Here is a 21,537-nt window from a genome sequence, read left to right as displayed (position 1 = left end):
GAGAAATACAGAGAGGCCTGGAGAGACTTACATCAACTGATGCTGAGTGAAACGAGCAGAACCAGAAGATCATTATACACTTCAACAATGATACTGTATGAGGATGTATGCTGATGGAAGTGGATATCTTCAACGTAGAGAAGAGCTAATGCAATTCCAATTGATCAATGATGGACAGAATCAGCTACATCCAGAAAAGGAACACTGGGAAATGAGTGTAAACTGTTAATTTTACCTTCTGAATCCAATTTTTCTTGTGCAACAAGAGAACTGCATACATATATTGTATCTAGGAAATACTTTAACATGTTTAACATGTATATGACTACCTGCCATCTAGGGGAGGGGGTGGAGCTAGGGATGGGAAAAGTTGTAACAGAAGTGAATGCAAGGAACAACGGTGTAAAAATTACCCATGATTTTGTTCTGTCAATAAAATGCTATAATTAAAATTTTTTTAAAAATGCAATTAAAAAAAAAAAAAGATTTTATCAGTGGAAAATGCATTAAAGCAGCAATACCACCTTGCTTTGCCTCTGTCCCCTATGGAACATGGGAGTTTCCCAGCTGACTTGGAGCTGAAACCTTCCCTAGGTATTGTCTCCCCCATTAGAATAAGAGCTCCTTGAGAACCTGGATTATCTTATCTTTCCGTAGTGCTTAGCACAGTGCTTGGTACATGATAATTGCTTAATAATTTGTTTCCATTCATTTGAAAACAGAATTAATGAACATATTCTTTCCTTATCACATTCAAAAAATATATTCAATTAAGGACCTATTAAAAAAAAATCTATGGGAGGCAGCTAGGTGGCGCAGTGGATAGAGCACCAGCCTTGAATTCAGGAGGACCCAAGTTCAAATCTGATCTCAGACACTTAACACTTCCTAGCTGTGACCCTGAGCAAGTCACTTAACCCCAGCCTCAGGGAAAAAAAAATCTTTGTTATAACAGATGGTACACAGAGAAGAAATGTGAGGATATGTTGGGAAATGAAGGTGTTATTGAAACAAAATGTATTAATAAAAGATTTAAAAGAAGTCCCAATAGAATCTTTTAAAAAATAATCAGATCATTAAAGAGAATGACAATAATGAGATGCAGGAAAAGCAGTAATCAGAAACAATAATAACACAGATAAGGAGCAAACCAATGAGAATGCAATTTAAAAAAAAACTAGAAAAAGAACAAACAAAAAATCCCCAATTAAACATCAAATTGGAAATCTTAATAAATTAAGGCAAGATTAATAAAATTGAGCATAAGAAAACCCTGAATTAATAAATAAAACTAGGGCTTGATTTTATGAAAAAAAAAATAATAAATAAATAAAATAAATATACCATTGGTTAATATGATTTAAAAAAAAAAAAAAAAGAAAACCAAATTACTAGTATTAAAAATGAAAAGGGTGAAGATCCCACCAACAAAGAGCAAATCAAAGCAACCATAAAAAGTTTTTACCCAATTATATGCTAATAAATTTAGCAGTTTAAATGAAATGAAAGAACATTTACAAATACATAAAGTACCTAGATTAGAAGAGAAAATAATATATCTAAATAAATCTATTTTAGAAAAAAAAATTAAACAGGCCATAAATGAGCTTCCTGAGAAAAAAGCACCAAGACCAGATATTTACAAGTGAATTCCATTTAAAGGCCAACTAATTCCAAAATTAAATAAATTATTTAGAATAATAGGCAAAGAAGAGGTCCTGTCAAAATCCTTTTACAAAACATAATGATACCTAAAACCAGGAAGAGTAAAAAAAGAGAAAGAAAATTATAGATCAGTTTCCTTCATGAATATAGATGCAAAAATCATAAATAAAAAATACTAGCTATAAGATTAAAGCAACATACCATAAAGATTGTATGTTGCGACTAAGTGAGATTACACCAAGAATTCAAAGATGGTTTAAAACAAGGAAAACTAGTAATATAATTGATTATAAAAAAAGTAACAAAAAAATCACGATTATATCAATTGATACAGAAAAGGTTTTTTCTGTACAACATTCATTCCTATTAAAAACAACTTGAAAGTACTGGTACAAATGGATTTTCCCTTAAGTTGATAAGTTTACTTAAAACCATCATCAAGCATTATTTGTAACAGGAATAAGCTAGAAGCCTTCCCAATAAAATCTAATGTGAAACAAGGATGCCCACTGTCAACAATATTATTCATTATTTTACCAGAAATCCTAGCAATAACAATCAGAGAAGAAAAAAAAAAAAAAAAAGGAATCAGAATGGGCAATAAAGTACTATTATCTCTTTTTGCAGACAACATGATGAGGTGCTTGGAAAATCCTAAAACCTCTACTAAAATTAAACACTAACTTTAGTTAAGTATTAGTATATAAAGAAATCACATAAGTCATCAGCTTTTCTGTAGTATCACCAACAAAACCTTGCATTGAGATAAATAGTAAGAGATACCCTATTTAAAATAAACTGCAGAGTATAAAATACCCAGCAGTATGCCTGCCAAAACAAATCCAGCAACTATGTTAACAAAATTATTTTTAAAAACCTTTTTAAACAAATAAAATCAGATTTAAATAATTGCAGAAATATTATTTATGGGTAGGCAGGGTCCATATAATAAAATATATACATATTTATTACATATACATATAATTATATTTATATAATCTATATATAAATATATAATTTTATCTATTACATATACATAATACATATAATTTTAGCTAAATTAATCTATATATTCAATGCCATCCCAAACCCTTTTTAATTTAGTACAATGGAAATTAAACATTTTAAACCTCACAATGCTATCTATTGTTTATTCATAAATTTTCTACTTTCCTTCTAATCTTGGCTACAAATAAATTAAACCAATGTAGCCAAGATTAGAAGGAAAGTAGAAAATGGAAGAAAAAATTTTATGGAGAATTTCTCAGATAAAGGTCTTCTATCTCAAATATATAATGAACTTTGTAAAATCTCTAAGAATATGAGTGATTCCTCATGATCAAAGGATATAACAGGTAGTTTTCAAAAAACAATATCAAAACAATTTAGTCACATCAAAATACTCCAAATTACTAATGATAACAGAAGTACTAATTGAAACAATCTTGAGATAACACCTCTAAGACTGACTAAAATGATAGAAGGGGAAAACAACAGGAATTGAAGGGGATGTGGAGAAACTTGGATACTGTGAACTAATCTAACCATTTTGGAGAACAAACTGGAATGATGCCCAAAGAATTATTAAACTGTCTATACCCTTTGACCCAGCAATGCAACTATTAGGTTTGCTTCCAAAGATGATCAGGGAAAAAGAAAAATAACTTATATGTCCTAAAATATTTATAGGAGCTCTTTTGTGGTGGCAACGAATTGGAAATTTAGGGAATGCCCATCATTTGGAGAGAATGGCTTTGAGGGAATGCCATCATTTAGAGAATGGCTGAATAAGTTGTGGTATATGGTTCTGATGGAATACTACTATAAGAAATGATGAGCTCATTGATTTTAAGAAAACATGTTAAGACTTACATAAAATAATGAAGAGCAAAATGAGCATCGCCAAGAGAACATAATATACAGTAACAGCAATTTTGTTTTAAGAACAGCTCTGAATGATTAAGTCATTTTATGCCCAAATTAACTAAAAAGGACCTACAAAAGAATATGCTATCTGCCTCCAGAGAAAGAACTGATAAACAGAAGTACAGATAGCATGGTTTTACATGTATGTGTGTGTATACACATATATGTACATACATATACACACACGCCATCTATATATATTTACACATACATACCTACCTCTATTTGTTTCTAATGGCAGCCATTTCTAGTCAGGAGGTAGGGAGGAAAAGAGAGAGAAAAATTATAAAAAGTGCACAGAAGAAAATAAAAGAAAATGTAGAAGGAAGCATAGAAAGCAGAGTAGCTTTGAAAGCTATGAATAGAACACTGGTGGGTGGGGGTGGGGGTGGTTTTTTTGTTTTTGTTTGTTTTTTTTTTTTTTTTTACAAAAAGTAAAGTGAAATATAAATTCATAAATTTATAAAGTAAATTCTTTTTTAAGGTTGTGCTGTTTACATGGAAATGTTCTTTCCTCCTGCTGCCTTTTATGTATTTAAGTTCAAAATGAATAAATTTTTTTTAATGATCAGAAAACTGTTTTTTACTCTATGGCAGGCCCCAGTCATAAAACACTTGCTTCTCTGAATGTTCTTTCAGAATGCTATTTCTATAAGGGCCAAACTTCCAGGAAGTTAATGTACTTTGTTTTTTCAAGCGGAATTTCTCTTTCTATCCTTACCCAGGGTTTTGTTAGTAATAGCTTACTTATGGCTTCTGTGAATTACTTTTGTATTTAACTTTGCTGAAATTTTTAAATAATATTTAAAATAATATAAAAAAAATTAAAATTTTTTCCAATTTACAAAGTATGCCATCATATTAATCAAAAAGAAATAATTTTGGTTGTACTTAATACTCCAATTTTTCTTGTATCACACTATAGTTTAGCATTTCTAATTTCTAATCTGTAATAGGAACAGAGACTGAGGAAACTTCCTCCAGCAATGCAGGCCACCACCCCTGCCACACCTTTGAGTGTCTATTGCCTAGATTACTGAGAAATTAAGCTATTTGCCCAAGGTCACAGAAACTGGGTATTTGAAGCAGAAGTTGAACTTCATTCTCCCTGGCTCAAAGCCCAACTTGCGCTATCATTATGCTATTTTTTTAATGTTTATGAGTATAATAATTTCCAATATCAAAAATACTGGTGTAGACAAGCAGGCATCTCAAGTTTAGGACATTTCCAGTGGTTTATTCTATCACAAATAATCTTCATTATTGCTTTTAGATAAATAGTCATATTTCCCCAATTTACCCAAGTTCTCATTTCTAGGGTATTTTGATTTTTTTTTTTTTTAACATAAGCAGATATTCTATTTTGTCAAAAGTGGGGTGGGGGTTTTTTTTGCAGTTACTGATAGAATCATGTAATTTTTACTCTATTTTTGATATAATTTATTAGGTTATGATTTTTCCTAACTATCTTTGCATGCCTAACATAAATATAACTTAATTATAATGAATCCTTTGTTTTCTTATTGCTATAATCTTTGTACTAATTTTTTAAAATGTTATAAGCACATTTATTCAAGATAGCATATTTCTTTCTGAGATTTACCCCTCCCTTGAATGGGGTATCAGGACCATATTTTTGAAAAGTTTGTTTATATATAATTTAAGAATAATTTGTTCTTTAAATATTTAGTACAATTCACTTTCAAATGCTGGTCCAGGATTTTTTTTTCTTTCTGATTTCATAAATAGCTTCATCAAATTCTGTTCCTAAAATCAGCCTTTATATATTCTCTAACACTCCCTTTTGTTAAATTAACTTAATTTACACTTCCCTATTTATTCCTCCATTTTGCTGGGGGTAATCATTTCGGGTTATTTTCTTTTTCTCTTCTCCAGAGTGGTTTCTCCTTCTCTCTTTTTGATCAAATTAACTATTAGTCTATCAGTCTTGTTATTCTTTTCTTTCAGGAGAGAATGGCTAATTTTTATTAATCTAAAAACATTTCTTTTGATTTATATTTTGTATACTTCTAGATTCAGTGGTGATCATGACTTCTGTGGTAAAAGTAAAAGTGATACTAAAAAAAAGGAAAAAAAAAAAACTTCATACAAGAGTACTTATATGAAAATACCTAGAGCTGGTCTACAGCAAAGCTTCTTAAAACTGTGGGCTGCAATGCCATATAGGGTCACAAAATTAAGACTTAATTACCAGTAGTTTGCTCTGTATATCTATTTTATATACCAATATACCTGAATTCAAGTTAAAATTTCTTGGTTGAAAAGGGGATGGCAAGTGGAAAAAGTTTAAGCCCTGCTCTATAGAACATGGTATCTTTCCCTTTCCTATGATTCTTTTCAAAAATGTTTCTATAGATCCTATTTCAAAAAGAGATAGCTAGATACCATATGTATAAATCTAAAGGATATCTCCAGAAGTCCTGGAGTCCTTTCTCTAGGCAGAAATGCATTCAAATTATCCTTGAAATTTACCTTAATATGATATCTTCATAAATGTTGACTGTGTATTAATACGGGAATAAAAATCATACAACAAAATAAAATATTAAATGCATCCTTTTCAAACCATAATGCAATAAAAATTATATTGAATAAAGGGCAGGAGAAATATAGATTAAGATTAATTAGAAACTAAATAATCCTAAAGAATGAGTGGGTAGGGGCAGTTAGGTGGCGCAGTGGATAGAGCACCAGCCCTGAATTCAGGAGGACCTCAATTTAAATCTGGTCTCAGACATTTAGCACTTCCTAGATGTGTAACTCTGGGCAAGTCACTTAATCCCTATTGCCTCAGGGGGAAAAGTAAAAAGAGTGTGTCAAAGAACAAATGATAGAAAGTTTCTTTATAGAAAATAAAAACAAACCAAAAAAAACTTTCCTTAGGAGAAAATTTATATCTCCAAACACACCACTGAAACATAAAGAGCAGATCAATGAACAATAGGTTTGTATGGTCATAAATGGCTGTGTCTTATGTATCTAATCTATTCCAGTGATCCATTACTTTATTTCTTATTCAGTATCAATTAGTTCTGATGATTACTGCTTTATAATAATATAGTTTGAGATGTAGTATTGCTAGGCCACCTTCCTATGTATTTTTTTTTCATTATTGGTATTCTTAAACTTTTCTTCTTCCAGATAAATTTAATTTTTTCTAGCTCTATGAAATTATTTTTTGATAGTTTGGTATGACACTATATAAGTAAATTAATTTAGGCATAATCATTATTTTTATTGTATTAACTTAGCCTACCCTTGAGCAAAGTGTTTTATAATTATGTTCATATAATTCCTGGGCTTGTCTTAGCAGGTAGACACTCAATATTTTATATTGTCTATAGTTACTTTAAATGGAATTTCTCTCTTTCTGTGTCTTGCTGCTGGGCTCTGTTGGTGATATATGTGTATGTAAAGATATATAAATGCTGATGACTTATATGGTTTTATTTTATATCCTGCAAATTTGCTAAAGTTGTTAATCATTTCAAAAAGATTTTTAATTGATTCTCTAAATATACTATTTTAACATCTATAAATAGTGACAGCTTTGTTTCCTCATTGTGTATCCTAATTTGTTCGATTTTTTTTTCTTCTTTTACTACTATGGCCAACATTTGCAGTACAATATTGGGAAGAATATACTTAGAAAATCCTAGGGAAGCAATTTTAAAAGTAGTTTAAATAATTAACCTTAGCAAAATTACAGGATATAAAATAAACACACATACATATATACACACACAGATTCTTTACTCAACTGACTCCTCTGCACTGGAGAGTACTACCCTCCTTATCACTGTCCTTCCTAAACTGTGGGACTCAGGATGGAACATAATATTACAGATTAGATCAGATAATCAATCAGATTATACTAATGTTACCTGAGAATTGGTTCATCTCACATAAACTCATCAACAGAGTTGGATCTCCAAATGCCTCTTTACAAATGCTGGTTACCAAATTCCCATTAATCATTTTTGTTCTGCTATTTCCACGACAAAGATAATTCTTCTTGGCTGGGAAAAAAAATTTAGGAAAATATAATTGGTCACAAGTAGTCTGTCTCTTATTTGAGCATTCTCTTACTGTCCCCCCCTCCCCAAAGAGCTTAAAACAACCTTCTTTATTTTTATGGGACCATACCACAATCTTAAATTCATCTTTATTTACCTGTCCTTTTTTTTTTATCTTGTGTAAATATTTTTTGTGAATATAAAGGGAGAAGTTCCCTAGGCATCCATCTTGATTTCTTCAGATGCCTGAGTTCTCATTATAGGAATTCTATGTTCAAAATTTCTTTCTTGTGGGTTCCTATTTGTCCTAGGCTGACTTCAAAAGAAAAACTTAGCAGAAACAGATGATTTCCTGTAAAAATATAAATTACCCAAAATTTACTAAAAAATATTCTTTATTTCACTGGATGGTTCTGAAAGGAGGGAAGGGGAGAAATACAGAGAGAAAGTTAGAGAATGTAAAAATAGCAATAACACTTATTTTTAAAATAATATCTTATTTTTCCAAAAACTTGCAAAAATAATTTTCAATATTCACCTTTGCAAAAACTTGTCTTCCAAAATTTTGACTGTCCCTCTGCCCCTCCCCCCTCCCCAACATGGCAAGCAATCCAAACACGTGCAGTTCTTCTAAACATAAGCGTGCTGCTGCTGCACAAAAGAAATCAGATTAAAAGGGGGAAAAAAAACACAAGGAAAAAAACAAGCAAACAAACAATAACACATTCAGTTTCCATCATCCTCTCTCTGGGTGCAGATGGCTTTTTCTATCACAAATCTATTGGAATTGCCTTGAAACGCCAAAATGAATAACATTTTTTTAAAAAAGGAAAAAAAAAAAGAAAAGAAACAACAGATATGAAGAATTTACAATAAGGATGGATGAACTATTTGAAGTGCAATAGAGGAAAATAAGCAGAATTTTAAAAAAACAATAACTAAAATAACCTAAACAAAAACCATAGCTGAATAATGAAACAAAATAAATTAACTGTTAAATGGAATAATGGTGATTAAAAGAACAGCCAAATTCTCCTTCAATGTAAAAACGAAAATTAGTCCAAGTAGAACACACAGATGAGAGCGCAAAAGAATCTTGGATAAATTCTCGTCCGACTTTCCCCGCCCCCCCCCTTTCCAGAAAAAACCGAAGTCCATACCGTCAGTTATAAAGCCTAAAATCAAGCCCATTCTCCGAATTCAAATTCTGCTTTCTATATTCTATTGGACACTATACATATGATACAACAAGCTCTCAAGGTGAGAAACTACAGATATAGGAAACTTCAGGTATTCTTTTCATTTTTTTTTTAAGTTAAAATGCCTTCTTTTAATCTACTTATTAATACATGTGCTTTATCTTTTTCCTTTAACCACCAGTAGCTAACTTTACTCCCAACCAGAGGCCATATTAATACAAAAGCCTGGATGTAATTAACCCAGAGGCACATATAAGGTCTCACCAAAACTGGAATATATGGATAATACGTTAAGAGAGCCCTTTGTAATCCCATACATTCTTTGATTATAGGTTGATAGTACAAATCTTTTTACCAAGACTTAAGGCGGGTAAACTCAAGCTGGAGCCCAGTACTTGACGCCGAACGAATGAGAGTCAAATCCCAATGGGCCCAGGCTTAGGCTGAAACTGGAGTAGGTTGGTAAAAAAAAAAGGTTGGACGACATAACTAAGTTACAAATCGGGAGAATCAAGGGATTCTCTCCCTCCTGTAAAATGTGCCTCCCAACCCCAAGCCCAAATGCCCAGGGCCTGCAAAAGATTTTTCTGGGGAAAAAAAACCTACCTTAAGGCCTACCTTGGCTGGTGAGGCCTCAAGGCCTCCAGGCCTCCTGGGACGCCAGGCTCACGCCAGCCCCGCGATTACCGGAAATGCTAAAGGCCCAAGCACGATTACCGGAAGTGCTAAGGGCCAAACCACGAGGCGCTCATCCCCCACCCAGGAAGTTCCCCCTCCTGTAGCCTGCTGCCCATCTAGATCCCGGAGGTCTTTGAGATGAAACCTCGGTGGTTCCTCCTCACCCTTCTGACCCCCTCCTCTTCCAGCTTTAGGACAGGCCCTAAAAAAAAAGAAGAGCGATGAGGAGGGAAAGCAGCAGAGATTGGGTAGGAGGCAGGGGAAAGAGATCTAGAAGGCAATGGGTACCAGCTGGGTGACCACTAGCAAGGGCCTTGTTCCTTCTGGGCTGCCCCACTCTTCCCCATCTGTAAACAGAGGTGGAAGGATGAACTGGTCTCCAAGATGATCCTCTTACTACTTTGGTCTCATCATCCCTCTCTCTCCTCCATTTCCCATCCCATTCTGGTCCAAACCCCAACCCAATTTTGTATTGCTGATATAAGGAGGCTGAACTGCCCCATTTTAGCTCTGATAACTTGAACACTTCGAATAAATCAGTGTTCTTAATCAGTTAAGATACCAAAGCAAAAATGGGCCAGTTCAGCCCATTATGTACTTAAATGTACATAAATTATGTACATTTAACTTTATGTACATAAAGACATGATGGATGACCTTAAATCAGTGATGTCATTTTGGTCTTCTTGGAGAATGAAAGACCACCATCAGCCACAGGGTAGGAAGGGTGGTGGGAGCACATGGCCAGGGGAAGGTGAGCAGTCCGCTTTGTCATATAATACATCCAGTTCCTGGAATTCCCTGCTCCTATGATTAAAGTAGGAAAGGTGAAGGCAACATTAAAGTAGGTACTAATCTTCCAATTTGGGGATATCTGAGTTGTGGAAACTGAGGCAGGCAACAGTTAAGTGACTTGCCAAGGGTCCCAGTTACTGTGTGGGACAGGATTTGAAGTCCTCTTCTGACTCCAGGTTCTGTCCACAGCACAGCCTTAGCTGCTTCCATTTGATACCACACCACATTCAATTCAAACAGGTTAAGTGACGTGCCCTGTGGATGTGCAGGTTAATAAATTGATAGATGTCAGAGTGGATAGTGCTAGACTGAGCAATCAGTAAGAACAGAGTTCAAATCCTATTTATTAACTGAAATCTTGAGCAAATCATTTAACAGATTTAATTTCCTTATCTGCAAAATGGAGCAATACTTCACAGGGATTTTTGTGTAGATGGCGTAATTTGCAAAATGTGCATTGCAAGTTTTAAAGGTTAATTTTCATTAACCAAGGCTTGGAGAGGGTAACATTGACCCCTCTTGATAGCCAGAGGACTATAATTGAGCTCAAAGCAAAATATCTCAGACCTCAATACAAATACTTGTTTTGAAAAGCCTAAGAGATTATAAATAAGTCCATTTCAGTCAGATTTCTATGGCCACACTTATGACTACTAGATCAGGTAGCCCGCAAACTACCAAGGGATTCTCTATATATACCAACCAGGTAATTCTCCAATATCAAACTACAGACTCCTAACAAGCATTGCCTTCATGCAACCCCAAGCCCTCTCTGCCATTCAGGATTCAACTCCAAAAAGGGCTTTTGTTATTGTCCCAGAAACATCTGTGGGGACCCCTCCCATCGCAAGACTCTCAAAAGGACACTGGAAAGCATAAAATTAAAGTATCATTAGCATTAAGACCACAGCCCTTTCTTGAAAAGTGCAGTTTTTCCTGATTAAGTTTTATCAGGTCAACTTTGTTCTAATTTCTCATAGATGGACAGTGATGTGTGGTGAGAACTATCACAGTGAAACTTAGGTATGGATGCCCAAGTTTTAGAGAGCCCAATGGACTACCAACAAAGTAATTTCACTTTCTTAGAGGTGTTAAGCAGCTAGAGATGCCAAATCCTCCTTTTTTGTGGCAGAATAGTCACTCCCACCCTCCTAGTTTCAAGTCAACTACTCCCACTAAATGGGCTTAAAGTCACCTCAAGCCCCCTGGAGCTCAGTGTTTGATTTGCAAGGCTTGCCTTAACAGACACTTCAAGAAAGACAGAGTCAATTTTTTTTAAATGCTGAAACAGTCAATACTTTTATTTTTATACACCACAAATACAAATATAAGCTGCATTTCTGCCCCCACTCTTCCTTTTTAAATTGTTTCTTTCAACAAAAAGTGGGAAGTATTCTTTCATGTCGGGAAACTACCGCTGGGGCAGTTTGCAAAAAGAAAAACTGCAAGCTAACAATCATGACAAAATGCTCTAGCTCTCTAAAAAAAAGAGAACAAACTAAACAATTCCAGAAGTTTCACTTTACACTCAAGATTGAGAAAGATGAAAATGGTCATTGATGGAGAGACTGTGGAAAGATAGGCACACTAATGCACTTTTGGTGGAGCTGTGAATTTTGTCCAACAGTTCTGAAAAATGACTTGGAATTACTCTAAAAAGTCACTAAACACACATATCTTTGACTCAGCGATACCACTATTGGCATATAACCCAAGAAGGGCAAAGATAAAGGGAAAGGTCCCATATATACAAAAATATTCATAGCAGCACTTTTTATAGTAGCAAAGAACTGCAAGCAAACAATACTCATCAATTGAGAAACATCAAATGAACAACATATGGGATATGAAAGCAATGAAATATTATTGTGCTGTAAGAAATGAAGTCAGAGAAATTGGGAGAATCATATGGACTAACAGTACAGGGAAAGTAAGCAAAAACAAGAAAACAATTTACACGACTACCACAATATATAGGAACACAACACTGATAGACTTCAAAACTCTGATCAATGCATTATGCAACTGTGACTTCAGAGGACTGGTAAAGTGTTTCCTTTCCTTTGGCAGAGAGGTGTTTTTAAACTATAGGTGAAAAGGAGGAATAATTTTGAGAGATATCCAATGTGTAATTTTTTTTTCACTGTGCTTATTTATCACAGGGGAGGGATATACCAGGGGAGGAAGGGATATATTGGTAAGGGAAGGGAAATCAGGGGAAAGTGACAGTGATGTAAAAGTGTCAATTTTAAAAGGGAAAGGAGGGGGAAAAAAAAAACCAAACAAACCCATGTCTGAGACCCAGCACCATGATGTTCTGGTGAAATAGAACAAAGAATAGAAAACTGAGAAATGGGTTTCTTTATATTTTTTGCTATTTTATCTGTCTGGTCTGGGCATTGCTGGGCGTGTGGGCACCATCATGGGATGAGGAAGGGGCCTCATCATTGGAGGACCAGGCATCATGGGCATATGGCCTCCCATGGGCATCCTCATACCAGGAGGTGGCCCCACAGGCATCATTCCAGGAGGTGGGGGCCCCATCATGCTAGGGTGAGGAGGTGGGATCATAGGCCCTCCTAGTGGAGGAGCAGAGAACAGGTTGGGAGGAATTCTGCCTTGCTGAAATGCAGTAGTTGTTTTATCAATCAGGCTCTGGGCTTGCTCTTCCATCCATTTTTGATAATAGTCTCTCACATTCTCTTTGTGCTTCCTTCCACTGCAGTGTGTCTTCCTCACAGATGGAGAATCATGGGTAAGATACGTATCGCAGTAATCGCAGTAGAACTTGGGCATGATTTCCCCACAATGGTGCCTTGCTCCAAGGTATCTTCAGAACACACTGGATGAGTTGCTTTTCCTCTATCTCTTAAGGAGTTGTCCACATATAATGGTCAGAATGCTCTTATCTAATAAAAGAAGAGGTCAAAGACAAGGGGGGAAAAAAGTTCCCCATATGCCTAAATTAGTCAAAGCAACATTTTATCTGAGTGTTGTTAAAAATTGAGTGACATAATAAATACCCATCAATTAGAGAACACTGAAAAGAAGGAATTCAGGAGAAGCAGAAAACAGAAACAGAAGTATTTCGGAATAAGGAAAATGCCACAATTAAAATAACAAATGCAAACAAAGCAAAAAAGACCTGACCCCCAATTACAACCACTAATTTAGGTCCCAAAGGATGAAAGAACCCATTTCCCTCTTTTCTAGTAGAGATGGAAGGGCTACATAAGAGTAAAGTGCTATAGACTGACAGATGTAGTGGTCACTTTTGCTCAAAAGGAAACCTGAGGGGCAGCTAGGTGCACCAGCCCTGAATTCAGGAGGACCTGAGTTCAAATCTGGTCTCAGACACTTAATTAACACTTCCTAGCTATGTGACCCTGGGCAAGTCATTTAACCCCAGCCTCAGAAAAAGAAAAAGAAAAAAAAAAAAAGGAAACCTGAGTAACATTCTATGTATGCTTTCCAGAAAACAAGAAATTTATACATAGGCATTGTAGATGTACTCTAAGAAGGGGTCTAGCAAGAGTTAAGACCTCCCTGGTTTAAATTATATTATAGAAATAATTACTTAAATTTAGTGAATTGATCAAGGCCTGCAGGCAGACTAACCTAATTTCTTCTATATCAAGTTTTCTTAGAAATTTAGCATTAGCCATTAACATGAGTTGCATTTTCTTTGTAACTATATACATTTAAATTATCTTCAACACATGCCAAACCACTTTATAGTCAATCAAATCTTTCTGCTGGTTCTGCCTTTTTTTTTTTTTTAATCTTGCCATATTTCATAAAGATCTTTCCATATTTCGTTTCTATTGTTTTGTAAGTTAATTTCCCCCCCCCAGGCAATTGGGGTTAAGTGACTTGCCCAAGGTCACATAGCCAGAAGTGTCTGAGGCCACATTTGAACTCAGGTCCTCCTGACTTCAGGGCTGGTGCTCTATGGGCTGTGCCACCTGGCTGCCCCTTCAATTGTTTGTGTGTCAGTCTGAATTGCATCTTTTTTCTTTTTTTCTCCTAAACCCAGGGCTGCCTATGTATTTCTTTATTACCAGGCACCAATTCAGCCACTTACCTCCTAGTAGTTTGTTTTTTCTCTCTCCCAGTTTGGATTTATTAAAATAGCAACAATATAATATAATGTTATGAAAATCCCTGGACATGTTTGGTTTTGACTATTTCCAGGATCTTTCCTCGGTAGCAAGAGTAATGGACCAAAAGTTGTAATTATTTTTTGAACTCAAGTCTAGAACGTTGTACATATCCTTATGTCTCATTAGATCTGGACTGAAGCATTGACTAACCTGTCAAGATCTGTTTGAAGGACTCTTAAATCTCTTCTCAAATGAAAAGTGACACCCCTCCTAATAGCAAAGATTATAAAATTTGAAACAGACTGAGGAGTAGCTAAACTGTGGTATCTGAATGTTAACAGAAAACTATTGCTTTGTGGAAAGCAGCAAATAAGAGTTAATCAGACAAACCCAAGAGCCAATATAGCTGAAGTAGAAAGGTGGTGATGCTTTGCATCTCTTCTATGTTCCTTTCTTTCCAACATTCTATTTAACTATACCTTTATCCTTCTCCCTAAACTTATATGGATGTAATTTCTTCCTCAAATTCAACTCTCAATTAGGACATTAGACATCTAGGAATATTACAGAAAAAAAAATTCAAAAGCATTCACATAAAGGGCTGAAGTAGAAGCTTCAAGTAGCTTCCTACTTTTTGAGGCTTATTTGCTGTACTCAGACTCAAATGTTTTTTAAAAGCAGAGATGGTTCTATTTGTATTTCTCTAGAAAAGTATCTAATAAATAATGGGTCTTTTTTTTTTTTTTTTTTTTAATGGGATGGTGACATACCTTTGTCCAGCTGTAAACTCCCCAGAGGTCATGGCCCTTTTCAAGAACAAAAGACAAAACAATAAACAAAACCAAAAAACAACTGATAACATCCAAACAAACTTACCCAGACAAAATGGGTCTCAGCTCTTCAGACAGATACTCAGCAGGGATCCTACAGGATACTTCAACTAACAGATAAAAACAGACATTATGGTAACAGGTGACATCTGGATCAAGTTTTGCAATCCCTTCTTTCACCAGAATGAATCCTAGGAATTATACTGACAAAATGAGCAAAAAGCCACAGGAGAGAAGTTTGGCAATACTAAATTTAGGGTTGGAATGAGGTTTTCTGTCCACAGAAATAATCAGTCTAAACAAATATTTAGAGGAGAATGATTCTAAGTTCCTTCCTCAATCTTTGACCCCTCTCCCAAGCCTCTTGTCTTTCATTTATTCTTTCACATAACAAGCATCCATTAAGCATCTACTATAATACAGGCAGTGGATTAAATAGTCTAGATACCAAAAACAAACAACCCCCAAAACAAAATAGTCCCGGCTCTCCTAAATATAGGAAAGGAAAGAAAGCAATTATAAGCACAGATAAATACAAAATACCAAACTTTTTTTTTTTTTTGAGGGAACAGAAAAGGCAATCAGGCTGAGCCTCTGATAGCAGATGGTGCTTCAACAAAGTGTGGAAGGAAAATACAAGATTGTACAAAGCAGCAGCGAGGAGGCAGTGGATTGTAGGCTTGAAACAGTTTTAGAGCTAGAAGGCCTGTTAGAGGTCACTGAGCTATGTCCCCCTACTCTAAGGCTCACACTAAGATTACTTGTTCAGGTTCACACAAGTGGTAGAGACCAGGTTCTGACTAAATCCAGTGACCTCTACTACTTTACCTGCTGTTCTCACAAGGGTCCTGAGATATGGAATTTATCTCCTGCTCAAGCCTTCATGGCTAGCTCTACCTCTTTATCCTTCTATACTTTCCTTCCCTCTCACAAGCCAGGTTCTAGAAAAAGTTGTCTTTTCCCCTTGCTTCCATTTAATTTTTCCACTTCATAATCTAGTTTCATTACTTTATTGAAAGCAGACATGCCAAACCCCACTTAAATTAGCTGAGGATGTAAGTCTGTGTATTTTGGCTTTCTTCTCCCCTTCTATATAGATTAAGTTGGCAGCTGATGTAGAATCCCATCAGAAAAAGCCCAGATCCTTAAGTAACATTCTTTAACCAGCCTCTTTGTCCCAGCCCCCAATTACAATCTGGAACCAAAAAGGCAGGAAAATCCCTAGCATACCTCGATACAAGAACGTTCACTCCACTACAAAGGGAAGGCTGGGAAGCCATCTTGTAAACTGCCACTCAGGACTCGGAGGACTGCAGTGCCCCTCCCCCTTCTAGCCCTCCAGGAGACTAGACCTTAGAAATACATTGCAATTGGACCTATGAGTTTAGCATCTATTCTCCTTTTCCTTTCTTTAAGGCAGACGTTTATCACATAATCATTCACTTGGAAAGAATTTGACCACCAAGGGTAAAAAAATGAAATGAGAGATACTGATCAACGTAACTGATCACATTTCCTTATTTGAAAAATCCAGAGACCCCACAAAATGGTGCCTTGAATGGCCGTAACTTAATTTCTCACGTCAGCCAATTTTGTTTTATTTTTTTGGTGCTTTATTTTTTACAATGTTTCTCCTGACAATATAATTTTCTAGAAAAGGAACCTGAGGCTCATAGAGATTATGTGGACGTATCCAAAAGCTGCGGGAAAAACCAGACTGTCTAGTGATTCTGCCTTCAAATCCTGCTGCGGGAGAAAAAACAAAATTGATCGGCCAGTATTTCCTAAGCACCCACTCTGGGTGAGGAGCAAAAATAAGAATGTGTCACAGTATCAAACAAAGGGGAAGGAAGGGGGGGGACAGGAAGAGACGTGCCATCAACGAACATTACAAATCATTCAAGTCCAGAGCTTTAGGGGGCCATCTTTCCCGAGCCCTTCATTTTTACAGAGAAAGAAGTTAAGGCCTAAGGAGGTCACGGAATCGTTCAAGGTCACGTAAACAGAGTAAGAAGTAGCAAGGGCCAAATCTGAAGCCAGATCCACGGATTTTATTACCCCTTCTGACCGTAAACTGCAAAGGTTTTTTTTCTTTCTTTTTTCGGGGTGAGGAGGACGGGGTAATATATAATCGGGGATTCGAATCTATGAAGATCGGCCGTCAAAGAGCTTTGTTTGAGAATAAAAAAAAAGGGGGAAAGGTGCTCGAAGTATTGGCAAAGAAGAGACAAAGGCACGGTTGGCAAGGGTGAGCGCTGGAGCGAGCGCCATGCGGAGTCGCTCGGATTGCCGCAATGGACGCCACAAAGCACCACCCGGGTCCGCGCCCCTCACCCCACCCCCTCCCTTCCCCTTCTTTCTCTCTCTCCCTCCCTCCCTTCTTTCTCTTCGGACACGGGAGAAATAGGGCTAAGAGGAGACAATTCTCCGTGGAGAGGGGGCGAGAGCCTCTTGAAGCTCTTCGCCAAGTCTGCACTTACCCCTGCAACGAACCGACGAGGGCACACCGCTGCTGACTGCTGGAAGCGCCGGGCCGACCGTGGGAGGGAGAGGGGGAGAGAAAAGGAGCCAGGGACCGGGGAGAGAGGGAGGGAGAAATCGACAGAAAACGAGAGAGAACCGGCGACCAACCGCGCCCAGTTCGCTCACGGAGGGGAGGGGAGCAGTTGAGAGACTTCCGTCAGCGCGCAAGGCAATGCGCAAGTCCCGAATCGGGCGTTCTTTAAATCCAGAGGGTGAGGCCAGAAGAGATGATGAGGGGGCGGGCCTCATAGGGGGCGGAGAAATAAGAAAATGAGTACGGGAGGGGGAGGAGGAAAAGAAAGTGAGAAGCTACCTTAAACCTGGGAACGCAATCTTTTATTTATAGGTTCATTTCCCCTGTAAAGTCTTAGAGCACCACAGGATTATAGCTTGGAAAGATCTATAGAGACCGTCTTGTGTGATCACTGATTTTATAGACGAGAAAATCACTTCGGAGAAGGAAGTGATACCTAAATTCAAGTAAGGAGGTGGAATGGCTTTTGAATGGATTACCTTTTAATAATCACACCCCACTCCTTTGTATACTGGAGGAAACAGGCCCAGGGGACGGCAGCAACCTCTCACACTTAGTAGGTACTTAATGCTAAACTGAATTCATCTATAGGATCCCAGGTTTATGAACCCAAAGAACCTTTAGAAATTACCTTTCCCAATCCTTTTTTGAGGGAAACAAAATCTAAAAGCATCTTATATCCATTACCATTTCTTGATCCTCATTCCCAAAAGAGTTAAAAACCAACCCACCCTTTATATTACTCTTAGTTCCTCCAGTCAGCCCCAGATCATTTGGCCTGATACCATTTTTAAATGATTGTGCCGTGCTCATATTAATTATCTATTACCTCACTGTGGTTCCATCTCCTATACATTTCTTTCTAAAATATGTGCAAGTCAGTTCCCTATGTATCCAAATTAAAATCTAAAAGCAAATCCCACTTTCTTCGTGTATCTTTGGAATTTCATATATGCATATATGTGTGTCTTTTTATTGTATTGGCATGGTCCAATCACAAGGAGGGAATTTCCAATTATTCATCATCGTTTATTACTGTAGAGTGTTTTGTAGTTATATTGATATAAATATTGTAACTTAGTAGTTTAACTCCCATATCATGTCGAAATTTTATAGGTATTTCCTACATTTAGTGGAACCTGCAAAAATGTAAAATTAGTGAACCTGTAGCTTAGAAAAGTGATGGAACTTTCTAGAGTACGGGGCTATCAAATGAAAGAGTCTTTATAGATATCTCCAACAGCTTCATTTTATAGATTAGAAAACAGGTACTGAGAAATACAACAATTTATAGTATTGTAGAATTTTGAGCTGAGCTTTCTTCTGTCACATTTTTTCAAATGGGAAACTAAGGCTTAAAGAGGATAAGTGACTGCCTAAGAATGGCAAAAGACAGTCCCTATGCTCAAAGAAGTTACTAATTTATACAACATGTGAACACCTATGTACAAACAAGCTATTTACTGAATAAACTGGAGATAAACAGAGGGAAAACACTAGAATTAAAAGGGATCTGGAGAAACTCTCTGTAGAAGAGAAACCAGGAAAGCCTGGAGGCAAATCCAGTGCCTTTTCTCAATTCTCATCCTTCTTAATCTCTCTACCATCTTTGACACAATTTAAACACTACTTTCCTTAATACTGTCTTCTCTCTAGAGTTCCACTCCAACCTGATTCTCTTTCTGACCAATCCTTGTCACTATTCTTCACTGGCTCTTCTTCCAGGTCATGCCTACTAATTGTAGCCCTGTACACAGGGCTCTATCCTGGGCCTCTTTCTCTGTTCTCTCCATATTTTCACAGTTCCTGTGGATTCAATGATCATCTCTATGCTGATGATTTTCAAATCTACTCATCATTATCAACATCACCACTAATTACTTGTGAGACATCTGGAACTGGCTGTCCAGTAGACCTCTTAAATTTAATACATCCCAAAACTGAACTCCTTAGGTTTTCCTCAAAACCCTCCTTCCCTCCTACTCCTTTTTACTGTAGAGGACACCATCCTTCCATCCCCTGTGCTCACACTTAGTGTTCATCTTCTACTCTGCATTCTCTCTCACAGGGGAGTATGGTGGCAAATATTTACTAACAGGCTCTGGGGAGGGTCGGGCGGGGTATGTGTATTCTTAAAACTATCATATCCATCATTTAAAGTCAAGAAAATTAAACAAGTCAAGTCCTGATTTGTAGTTTTGTAGTCAGTTTGAGACATGAATGCTCACATTGCTTCAGTATACCCCTGAATCTCACCCCCTCATATCCAGTTGATTTTCTCTTCCTAATATCTCTTGTCTACATGACTTTCTGTCCTTTGAAAGTGCCCCCACTCTGGTGCAAGCCCACATCGCTTCCTGCCCCGATTATTTCGATTGTTGCTGCTGGGTCTCTCCCCAATCCTATCCATCTATTCAATAATCAAAGTAATTTCTGAAATAGCTCCTCCTTCCCCAAGGTTGCAACTTGATTTAATTAAAAAACAACAACCTGTAACCTGGTCTAAAATAGCTCCTCCTTCCCCAAGGTTGCAACTTGATTTAATTAAACAACAACCTGTAACCTGGTCTCTAGTTTTTAGATACATTCTTTTCATCGTACCATCTTTGGCTACAAATACTATAAAAAGTTAATAAGGTCTCCAGGGATCAGGTTGCTTAGCAACAAGCACATAGGTCTGGAAGAGGGATGGAGAGAAGAGGATACCCCTAGGTACCAAACAGCTGCTGGACATTTCCTCGTGGCTCAGTATTGTGATAAGTCACAGACTCCCCTTCATCTTCCCTTCTCCCTCCCTCTTTCCATCCTTAGGCTCCCTCCAAAAAGCTGTAAGCGAGTATACCACCGACATGCTGAGACCTAGAGAAGAAGCGGAAGTCCTCCGGAGAGAGCCTGACTTCCTGTCACTCCTCGGGCGCGCGCGCGCGGGCTTTTCTTATCGAGTCATCTGTTTCAGATCTTTGCTGAATGCGGGTGTCTGGGTGTCAGGAGCTTTGGCCCCGAGACCCCAGGGCCCGGATCATGTCCCAACACCTCTTTCCATCCCAAGGAGCGACTTTTCCAGCGAGCCCCTTGGGGCTAAGTTGCTCCCGGACAAGCGGGTGAAAAAGCTTCCAAACTACTCCGCTTAGCAACATCAGGAGAGTTCCTGAAATCCCAAAGCTTCCCAGCCACCCCCCCCAAATCCATAGAAGGAGCTCTAGAGAAGCTCCGTGGTGTGTTCATTCCAGTTCTATCGGCCAGAGTGAAATTAGTGACTTGCATTTCTTTAGCCTTGTTAAAACACCTCCAAGATCCAGGACCACAGGTCTAGAGCTGGAAGGGATTTAGAAGTTCCTCTAGGCTGAAGACTTCTCTTTTTCAAAGGTGGGAACTAAGGCCCAGAGAAGTGACTTACTCAATATCCCAAACATAAAAAGTGTCAGAAGTGGGACTTGGTCTCTGTTTCCAGATTCCCTATTAAACCTCATTTTCAAATGGAGTCATTTTAGGATCAGCTGAAACATTTTCTTGTGCATTGGGAACTGGCTTCCAAACAGTAAGGGAGAGGAGAGATAAATTGAAGGCTTCTCTAAACGAAAAATGTGGACCTAGATTCAGGCATTGGTTTTATTAAGCATTTTCTGTAAAATGATGAAGTTACATACTTAGACAATAAAGATTAAAATGGAAAAACTGTTCCTTATCCTAGGAGTTTATATTCCACTGGGGGAAACACCATATAAATAGAGGGAGAAGAGAGAGAGT

At 37.1% G+C, this 21,537-nt stretch overlaps 1 protein-coding gene across 2 annotated transcripts in view; it reads right to left on the bottom strand.

Annotated features, from left to right (window-relative positions):
- The window catches only part of LOC141548590 (U1 small nuclear ribonucleoprotein C), a 34,482-nt gene extending 16,476 nt beyond the window's left edge, over positions 1 to 18,006 (bottom strand). Inside the window, exons 1-4 of one of the 2 annotated variants that reach the window (XR_012484006.1) lie at positions 17,714 to 18,006; positions 15,280 to 15,343; positions 9,434 to 13,209; positions 7,497 to 7,631 (exon numbers count right to left, since the gene is read on the bottom strand). Coding sequence is in view for 1 of the 2 variants with exons in the window: in XM_074277600.1 (XP_074133701.1) it covers positions 12,680 to 13,096 (417 nt within the window). In the remaining variant the exon portion in view is untranslated. Of the gene's footprint in view, positions 1 to 7,496; positions 7,632 to 9,433; positions 13,210 to 15,279; positions 15,344 to 17,713 lie in introns of those variants that run through there. The other variant, XM_074277600.1, reaches the window with a different exon arrangement.
- Between the last annotated feature and the right edge of the window lie 3,531 nt (positions 18,007 to 21,537).

Source organism: Sminthopsis crassicaudata, chromosome X (genome assembly GCF_048593235.1).
Source record: "Sminthopsis crassicaudata isolate SCR6 chromosome X, ASM4859323v1, whole genome shotgun sequence".
In the NCBI taxonomy this organism is placed as follows: domain Eukaryota; kingdom Metazoa; phylum Chordata; class Mammalia; order Dasyuromorphia; family Dasyuridae; genus Sminthopsis; species Sminthopsis crassicaudata.
Note: the sequence above shows the minus strand (reverse complement) of the source record. Positions and strands in the feature narration are given on the sequence as shown.